At 40.0% G+C, this 10,157-nt stretch overlaps 1 protein-coding gene across 1 annotated transcript in view; it reads left to right on the forward strand.

The window, feature by feature from the left end:
• crata (carnitine O-acetyltransferase a) overlaps positions 1–9,028 on the forward strand; it is a 14,963-nt gene extending 5,935 nt beyond the window's left edge. The window contains exons 5-14 of the mRNA XM_084572073.1: positions 254–419; positions 1,453–1,627; positions 2,717–2,895; positions 4,393–4,493; positions 4,649–4,768; positions 4,872–4,994; positions 6,404–6,539; positions 6,659–6,721; positions 8,038–8,175; positions 8,363–9,028. Of these exons, the coding sequence (XP_084428199.1) occupies positions 254–419; positions 1,453–1,627; positions 2,717–2,895; positions 4,393–4,493; positions 4,649–4,768; positions 4,872–4,994; positions 6,404–6,539; positions 6,659–6,721; positions 8,038–8,175; positions 8,363–8,578 (1,417 nt within the window). The 3' untranslated portion in view covers positions 8,579–9,028. The remainder of the gene's footprint in view (positions 1–253; positions 420–1,452; positions 1,628–2,716; positions 2,896–4,392; positions 4,494–4,648; positions 4,769–4,871; positions 4,995–6,403; positions 6,540–6,658; positions 6,722–8,037; positions 8,176–8,362) is intronic.
• Positions 9,029–10,157: the final 1,129 nt, after the last annotated feature.

Below are 10,157 nucleotides of genomic sequence, written 5' to 3' on the forward strand. Positions count from 1 at the left end.
TACACAGTCAGAAACCTCCATTATGTAAGACTTCAGGTACCTTGCATTCCTGAATAAAACCTATTGTTTGCTATAAACAATACGTTGCCAAGTGTGCGCATATCAAATGAATGAATAATCTTTATTGTCAATATACACACTACGATGAGATTTTGTTTGGCTTCTCTCTAGTCACCTGATACAAACCCTGTATCCTCACTTTATTTTGTTGACTATGTGGGTGATTCATTTTTGAAATCTTTATGTTTTTCAGTGAAACCTTACCAGTCGAGTACTTGGGAGGGAAGCCACTTTGTATGAATCAATACTACGAAGTGTTTTCATCCTGCCGTATCCCAGGTGTTAAGAGGGACGCAGTGGTGAACCATGCCAAGAGCTCGCGTCCTCCAAAACACATCACTGTAGTGCACAACTTCCAGGTTAGGAGTACAGCTGCTATTGCTAGTGGATGTGTACCACTGTTTCAGATTGAGCAGCGCACACACGTTAAGTTATTATTAACTAAATTAATTTAATTAATTTAATTATTTATTTATCTCTGCTGCTGATAGTTACTCATGCCACCCGCACAAAGCTCTGATTGTAACTGAAACCCTGGAATAACTATACCTAGGGTAGGATGTAACTTGTTGTTTACATTTATGTATTATTTAGTTAGTTAACAGTTAAAAGGAAACATTTTTAAAGGCTCTCCCCACTAATAAACAGACTCACTTAAGATGATGCAAAAATTTAATTTATTTCTAAATGAATGAGGCAAAACTCTGCTTATGCAAGAAGATGTCAGCTGAGTGGCCATTTGTAAATGCTAAATGGTCTTGTATTTATATAGTGCTTTTCTACCTTTTGGGCACTCAAAGCACTTTACTGTCACAATACCACGTCTGCCCATTCGCTGACACAAGCACATACACATTGTCACACCAGTGCCAAACACTGGGAATAACTGGGAATTTGGTGTCTTGCTCAAGGACACTTCGACATGTGGCATGTTCTGGAGATTGAACTGCTGATGCTAATTTGTGGAAAACCCACTCATCTTACTGAGTCACAGCATTCTCACTGCTAAAATATTGCGGCCACAAGTAGGACAGGGTTTAAAAAAGTCGATCTTTATTTGAAACATCCAATACTGATTCATAAAAACCTTTGATTGATTTCTGAAATGTGCCATTTCCTGCATCCTCTGGCATGACTGTTACGACTAATATTACAAGACTAGTGCAAATGACTAAAAGACCAGTATGAGAGAGAGACAAAACATGACAGGAACATTGGACCTGGGCCTAATACTTAAGTGAAAATTGTACAGACACAGGCTTGTAGAGAGCATAGTAACCAGAAAATGGCAAGCTGAATCAGCATTTATTGCTTATAAACATTTTACTGCTCCCCATGGCAAACTGAACATAACTCAGTGTATCCTGTCTTTTTTTTTCCATTTGGAACCAGTTCTTTGTGCTGGATGTGTATAACAGTGATGGGACTCCACTGACAGTAGATCAGCTCTGTGCTCAGCTGGAGAAGATCTGCAGCCTTTCACTGGAGACCTGCACTGAACCTGTCGGCATCCTCACCACCCAGCACCGAGACTCTTGGGGCAAGGCCTACCTCAACCTTATAAATGGTGAGTTAATAGATGTAAGCTAAGCTGGAGGACATTGGAGAGAAATGGCTGAAAAGCAGCATTCAAGAAGTTTTTTAACTCCAAAAACAGTATTTAAATCCCAAAAGATATGATCTCCGTTACTATCAACTGGTTACCATCAACTGTGAAAGATGGCGCAACCCAGAACATCTACTCTGGGAATATTTTGTGTTCAGACCTGTGGACGATATAATTATGAAATGTATGCTTCTCGACCTTAATTAATATGAACTGGTAGATTTGAGAAATCCGTGTCCAGTAGCATCATTACATACAAAAGTTTGGGACACACCCTCTCATTTAATGGTTTTTCTTTATTTACATTGTAGATTCTCACTGAAGGCATCAAAACTATGAATGAACACATTTGGAATTATGTAGTAAACAATAAAGTGTAAAATAACTCGAAATATGATTCATATTTTAGAGTCCTCAAAGTATCTACCCTTTACTTTGATTACTGCTTTGAACACTCTTGGCATTCTCTCGATGAGCTTCATGAGGTAGTCACCTGAAATGGTTTTCCAACAGTCTTGAAGGAGTTCCCAGAGATGCCGAGCACTTGTTGGCCCTTGCCATCACTCTGCGGTCCATCTCATCCCAAACCATCTCGATTGGGTTTAGTGACTGTGGAGGCCAGGTCATCTGGCGCCGCACTCCATCCCTCTCCTTCTTGGTCAAATAGCCCTTACACAGCCTGGAGGTGTGTTTGGGGTCATTGTCCTATTGAAAAATAAAGGATGGTCCAACTAAACGCAAACCCGGATGGGATAGCATGTTGCAGCAGGATGCTGTGATGCTGGTTCAGTGTGCCTTCAGTTTTGAATATATCCCCAATGGTGTCACCAGCAAAGCACCCCCACACCATCACATCTCCTCCTCCATGCTTCACGGTTGGAACCATGCATGTAGAGACCTTCCGTTCACCTAAAGTAATCCACAAAGGCACTGAGTTATGTTTGGTGAATCCTGGGCCTGTGCACTCTGGTTCTCAACAAATGTAAGGAATTAATATTCAACAGAATATGTCATCAAGTAACAAAATTGCATTTGCATTTACCTCTTTAGATAAGACCAATAAAGAATCAGTCTCAGCTATACAAAGGAGCATCTTCACATTGTGTCTGGATGGAGCAATGCCTCAAGTGTCAGATGAGACGTATCGCAGCTCTGCCGCCATCCAGATGCTACATGGTGGAGGCAGCCAGTGGAACAGTGGCAATCGCTGGTTTGATAAGACACTGCAGGTGAACCACAGAAAATTCTGATGCATACACTTATTCAAATGGCCAAGCACTTAGTGGTGCACAGGGATGTTGGCAGCACTTAGTGGTGCACGGCCCTCTTATACACAAGTGTTTAACATATAAGTAAAGTGCTTTCTCAGACGCCACATAAGAGAAACTTAAGGGAAATTCAAAAGTTACACAGCAGAGCAGGGATCATCTTCAAGAAAGAAAAAAAATACATCAACATCAGAGTTTCCAAAAATAAGACAAATTTGGAAAGAACAAATTTGGAATACACAGCAGAAGAATAGATTAAAAAAGAGTAAAAATTCCAGAATCTGCATATACCGGCCTGAAAGTTTGCAAAAATGTCATTAAAAGGCACCCTACAGATTTTATGTTAAAATATAATTTTGGCAGGTTGGTTTGGACATCTATTTTAAGTATGATGGTTATGGATAATTTTTCCAACAGCTGTTTACAGATTGATTGTAAAGGTGTTTAAAAGTCCCTGTCATGGATATGTAAACCTCTGGCCAACTGTAACTGTGATATAGTGAATTCTAAGGAGGGCAGTACTGTGGTGGTTAGCACTGAGTGGTTCACACCTACTGTGGTAGCCCTGTGAATGACTGGCGATCTGTCCATGGTGTACTCTCGCCCAGTGACAGCTGGAATAGGCTCCAGCCCTCCACGACCCTGTCGACACAAGCGGTTACAGAAAGTGAATGAATGAATTTGAAGTGAAATAATCTATCTGTAAAAAATTTTGGTAATATTGCGTGTCATTCATTAGGAAAACAGACTTGCCAAGACTAGAGTTTATTAACGTAAATTCTGAGGAGTGGTTAAACAATCAGTTTTAATTATTTTGATCTAAGTGTATGTAAACTTCCAACTTCAACTGTAGACATATGCTGCGATACAATTTGTACATTTAAATAATAAGATTTGTATACAATACACATACAAATTATGGAAGTCCCAATCACTATCGGGGCCAATCAAGGCATTTTACAAACGACTGGATCACATAAACCAGAAAACCAAAACCAAATGTTAAAAAATGGGACCAAACAAGTATTTACAGAACTGAGGTGGTGGTACAGTTTTGTAATAATAGTCTAAGCCAAATCGTCATTGAGTTTTTGTTATGACTTGTTAAATGAATTCTATACACCACAATATAAAATTATATTTACGTTTGTTGACTTTTGATTTTGGTTATGTATTTTGTTAAAACATCCAGGTCTGTGTTTTTAAGTGATAAGAGCCAACATACATTAGTTTCTTGACTGTTATTTGTTTAATACAACAAAGTAAACACTACTGTTATGTTGTAAAAATACTATACTACTAAATACTATTTACTATATAACTGTAAAGCATATAGGCGTTCATGAGATTTTACTTAGCACAGGTGTTTTGTGCACACAATTTTCTCCTGAGGACACAGATTTCTTTAATAATCACATGCAAATATTTTTATTTCCTGACTTGATTTTCATTTTTCAGTTTATTGTTGGAGAAAACGGAACATGTGGCGCAAACTATGAGCATGCCCCAGCTGAGGGCCCACCCATTGTGGCCTTGATTGACCATGTTGTGGAATACACGTAAGTAATCTGCATAATATTTAGACTCTGTATGTCTTAGTGAATTTGTCTTTTAAGGTCACCTCAGCATGTTTGGATGGTGACAAAGGTTTTTCTCTCCTTTTGTTTTAAATCCGTCCTGTGTATCATTTGTTTTCACGCATCTCTGGCACCAGGAGGAAGATAGAAATGGTGCAGTTTCCCCCAGTGCCTTTGCCCATGCCTCAGAAATTACACTTCAACATCACGCCTGAGATCAAGAAAGCCATCGAGGAGGCCAAGCACAACATGAATACGTAGGGGCGGCTTTTATAGTGCATATGCTCATACTTAAATTCATTAGGCATAGTGACTGGGTCTAATTGATTTCACAGTCCTGGCCTTTTTTTCTTCTCACAGACTGGCTGAAGACTTGGACATGAGGGTGATGGTGTTTGGCCACTTTGGAAAAAATGTCCCAAAACTGTACAACATGAGTCCTGATGCCTTTATTCAGATGGCATTACAGCTGGCCTACTACAGGTGAGTTGTTGATAAACTGCATAGAGATGCGTTTTTCTTACCAGTGCCATGGGGCCATTGACTGTGTAGATGGAAAAACCCTCCATGACATCACCCAGAATCACTCAACAGAAATTGAGTGGGGGTGCCAATGGCTGATGCCATCTTGGCAGTGGCTAAATCCCACTTATCCAAAAAGCTGAAACAAGGGCAACAAGCTACTTGGATAACTAAAATTATCCTTCACAGACTAAATTTAAAAAAAATGGGTTAATGGGGCTTAGGTGGGCATCTGAAGCCAAGACAGGCAGCAAAATTGTTTTGTAAGAATAGTTCTAAAACTAACAAGTCCATATTTATGACATTGGCCTGTGATAGATGGATAACATGTCAGAGAATTAATTCACTTTGTGACTACTATTATTCCTGAGTAAATTATGATAATAGTCCACTCTATTCACTCGAGTGTTCAAGACGTATGGCTCCAGATCTGATTATAAGGTCTAATTTGACACTTGACTTAGGTGCTCTGATACCAACTACACTCATGAACCATCTTATGCCAACCCTCCAACCAAGTTACATTTGAAGAAAAGTAGCAGTGGTAGAGATTCCACTCATGCTTTGTAAGCATCTTGCAGAGGAAAATTCTTCAAGAATAGCAGCAGCAGGCCAAACAGGTTGACATTTAACAACAATTCCAACATTTACAATATCTTTCTTTTTTTGTGCAAATTACAGATACAATTACTTGCAACTATGTACATCTATTTGCAATGGTTGATATTTCTCAGACATCAGACGCATCTGGCTGATCTATCTATCTGTCTGTCTATCTATCCATTTATCCATCTATCTATCTATCTTACGTACGTACATACCAATATTAGTTTTGTACAGCCTGGAGGAATACTTCCAGCCAAGTTGGGTCAAACCCTGTCATTAGCAGGTGGGCTACTGCTCTGCTCTGTGCTTGAATCAGCAGCGGCAGAGCTACTCTGGCTACTACTAGTAGTAGAGCTAACGTTTGCTTCGCCAGAATCACTTATGGTTGGAATCACTCATGGTTGGAACCATGCATGTAGAGACCATCCGTTCACCTTTTCTGCATCGCACAAAGACACGCCGGTTGGAACCGAAGATCTCAAATTTGGACTCATCAGACCAAGGCACAGATTTCCTGTAATCCTGAAATCTGTGCCTTGGTCTGATTGGCGCAGTCTTCTCTGAACAGTTGACGTAGAGATGTGTCTGCTACTAGAACTCTGTGTGGCATTGATCTGGGCTCTAATCTGAGGTGCTGTTTACTTACGATTTCTGAAGCTGGTGACTCGGATGAACTTATCCTCGGCAGCAGAGGTGACTCTTGGTCTGAGTGAGTGAGAATTTGTTAGATTTTCCTCTCAGTGTATCACTTCTACCCTTTGCAGAATGCATCAGCGCTGCTGTTCCACATATGAGAGTGCCTCCCTACGTATGTACAGACGTGGCCGTACAGATACTATCCGATCACTGTCAAATGCGTCAGCCTTCTTTGTCAAGTCTTTTGATGACCCCAGCAAACAGGTCTGCAACCAATTTAGAAAGTGATTTGTGTACAATGAGTACTACACCTTTACCATTAAAACCTTTTCAAACAACCACTTAACCAACGTACTGCACTCTCCTCTTCTTGTTTTGCCCAGAACACTGAGAAGGTTGATGCCATGGAGAAAGCTGTAAAAGCACACAGAGCATACACTAATATGGTGAGTATTCATAGCATCAATACTGACAGATAATGGTAAATGGCCTTGCTTTTATATAGCACTTTTCTACCTACTGGTAAAAGCGCTTTACAGTCACAGACACATCTACCCATTCATAACCCTCTGCTTCGTAGACAACCCACTCTACCTGCTGAGCCACAGCCGCCCCAGGATAAGTAGGGGTGATTTGATAAGCATGTATAACAAATTGTTTGGGAGAGGCTTCTAATGTGTAGTGTTATGGCCCAGCTCTGAGACCATAGCAAATAAGGGAAACACACGGGGAGTTACGGGGAGTTACATCAAAAGAAAACATTTATTTTAACAAAGATAAATTCCAAAAGGAAACATTAACCATGTCATTCAACAAAATGAAACTACCAACCTAGATGAACCTAGGAAAAATGCAAACTAAACCATACATGAAATTAGAAGAACTCAAATCAACATAGCATGGTGTCCGGGAGAGAATGAGTTCGCAGGTTTTATGGGTCTGGAGACAGTGGCCAGCTGCCTCCAATCCCATAATGGCCAACCGGCTACCAGCACACTGAAAGACAAAAAAAAGACACAAACACCAACACAGCAAAGGCCCTGGGGCTGTCACAGTGTATCTCTTTTTCTGAAAAAGAGCCAAGATACAGGTTTTTGTGAGTCCAAATAACAATCTCATTGTTGAGCATGTCAAGATGTACGTTTGTATTGCAGGCTTATCCAACAGACAAGGTGGTGGTGTTCAGATTGCAGAAAGAGTTCATGCTGGTTCTGGTAGAAAGGTGTCAGAACACACGCCGAATCACAGTTTGTTGCGTATTTGGCTGTGTGGCAGCAGCCAGTGCACCCATGCTGACTATCAAAAGTGACTACATGGGCATATGAGCATCAAAACTGGACCTCAGAGCTATGGAAGAAGGTGGTCTGGTCATGGTAACAGATTTGAACCTTTCATGGTTGTAATCAGTGGATGAAGGAAACCGTAAACATATAGCACCACATCTCCATAGGATTATTAGAATTTGGAGTAAGGAGTTCGGTGTTATCCTCATCAGACCATGGTACATTTTTCCACATGATTTCTAAGTTACTGTATATGTAGGGAAAAACCAGAGACGCTGCTACATGCGTCACTATAGGACTTGTGTTAGCCTGACATTCCTAAGGTATCTGAACACTATCTGCTTTAGAGGAATAAAGTTAGCTATACATAGTGATGACTCAATTATCTAATGGTCTGTCAAATATTAATTTTGAAAGCAGGTAACATCTGCCTAACTGACTTAACAATGTAGACAAATTTGGTCTCTTCTTTTTGACAGGCGATCACTGGCCAGGCCATTGACAGACATCTGCTGGGCCTTAAACTGCAGGCAATTGAAGAAAAACTACCCGTGCCTGATATTTTCAAAGACACTGCCTACAGTAAAGCCACGCACTACCAACTATCTACAAGTCAGGTATGGGCCAACGTTGAAAAAACCTACACATCATGGAAAATATATTTGTCTTGGTCTGACCTAAGAGTAATAAGGAACATGTTTTCTTAGGATTAAAACAGAAATCCAAAGTGATAGAGGATAGAAGATGGAAACATGACACTACCAAAACTGCTAGCTTAACACTACTTTCTCATTTCCTCACAAGGTACCGTCCAAGACTGACTGCGTCATGTGTTTTGGCCCAGTTGTGCCCAACGGGTATGGCGTTTGCTACAATCCTATGAATGATCACATTAACTTTGCTTTGTCGTCATTCAATACCTGTAAAGAAACCAATGCAGGACTTCTGGCCCAGGCAGTGACTGATGCTCTGCTGGATATGAGAAGACTACTTGAACAAACCCCAAGAGCTAAACTGTAAAGCTCTTACAGAAGTGAACGATGACAACTTAAAACTGTGGTTGAGTGACATTTGGAGATCCATGTGTAAGGTTCAAGTTGGTGGTCTCAACCAGTATTCTGTGTTTTCACCGCATTATTGATCATCACTGTGCACTTTAAATTATTCAGTAATGCTTGCAATGACACTGATGTGCTTGTTCTTCTAAATGCAGACATTGCATTCAGGGTGTTTCTTACAGACGCCACAATTATTGACCCAACTATATTGCTTTCCAACTGAAATTATCCTACTAATGGATGATTTATTATTTAATGATGACCTGATGAAATCACTGTCAAGATCACTTAATTCAAATGCCATTGAATGAGCATGTAGTCTGACAATCTTTTGTTTACATCATTTTACAGGCTAAAGATAAATGGTTTGAACTTTTGAATAAAAATATTTTGTCCATGTTTTCTTTCTTCAGTAATTGCCAGTTACTTGTCTTTTTAGCTTTTTAGCAAAAACTATTGCTCATAGCGGGGCTGCACAGTGACGTGGTTAGCACCGATGCCTCACAGCAAGAAGGTTCCAGGTTCGAATCTGGGTACCCTGCCTTCTTTCCACTGTCCAGAGACATTCTCTTTAGGTTAACTGGTGATTGTGATTTGGAAGCCAGGGTGTACCCCGCCTCTTGCCCAATGACAGCTGGGATAGACTCTAGCCCCCCATGACCCTTCACATGACAAGCGGTTACAGAAGATGGATATAGCTCATAGCACACAGGCTTTGGTACATTTTTCTAGACAGAGTTCTTGTAAACTTTGAAGATTCTTGAGTGCCCTCTTTTGAATCTTGATCTGAATTTACCTTTACAATAACAAACAGTATATAATCTCAAAAAAAATGTCCTTCTCAATTACCCTTACCCTCAGCAATGTACCCTCAGTGTCTGTTTTCTTTTTAGGGTAGTTTTGGAATTGCTATTATTAGGCAAAATATTTTTTTTTGCACTTTGCATTTTCCCTCGTTCTGTGAGCAACAGTGATCTGATTTCATGTACATTACATGAGTCTGTGAACAGAGTACTGTGAAAAAGTTGGTAACCGTGCAGAGAAGCTGAAGTGTACAGCTTGTTGCCTACAGCAGCTCTTCATCTGGAATGTTCTTCTGTGTAACATACCCCCTGCACTGTTTCAAACTGATCTGGTGTCAAAAATGCCCAAAATAACCTTTGTCCTCTTTTATAGATACCCTTCTGATCAAGTTGTGGTAAGCTATAAGCTCACTGGAAAAAACACATTTCATTTCATGTGACTGCTTCATAATACCAGTCAGCTTTTGTATGAAGCTGAAATATTAACATTAGTAGCAATCTATTGTCTGACAATATATATTCAGTATTTTCACAGAATGCTGTGAAAATACTGAATATATATACACTACCGGTCAAAAGTTTTAGAACACCCTAATTTTTCCAGTTATTTATTGCAATTCAAATCGTGCAAGTCCAATGAATAGCTTGAAATGGTACAGAGGTAAGTACTGAACAGCCAGAGGTTAAAAAAAAAGGTTTGGTTACCCAAAACTGAAAAATAATGTACATTTCAGAATT

The sequence above is a fragment of the Chelon labrosus genome (assembly GCF_963514085.1).
Source record: "Chelon labrosus genome assembly, chromosome: 22".
In the NCBI taxonomy this organism is placed as follows: domain Eukaryota; kingdom Metazoa; phylum Chordata; class Actinopteri; order Mugiliformes; family Mugilidae; genus Chelon; species Chelon labrosus.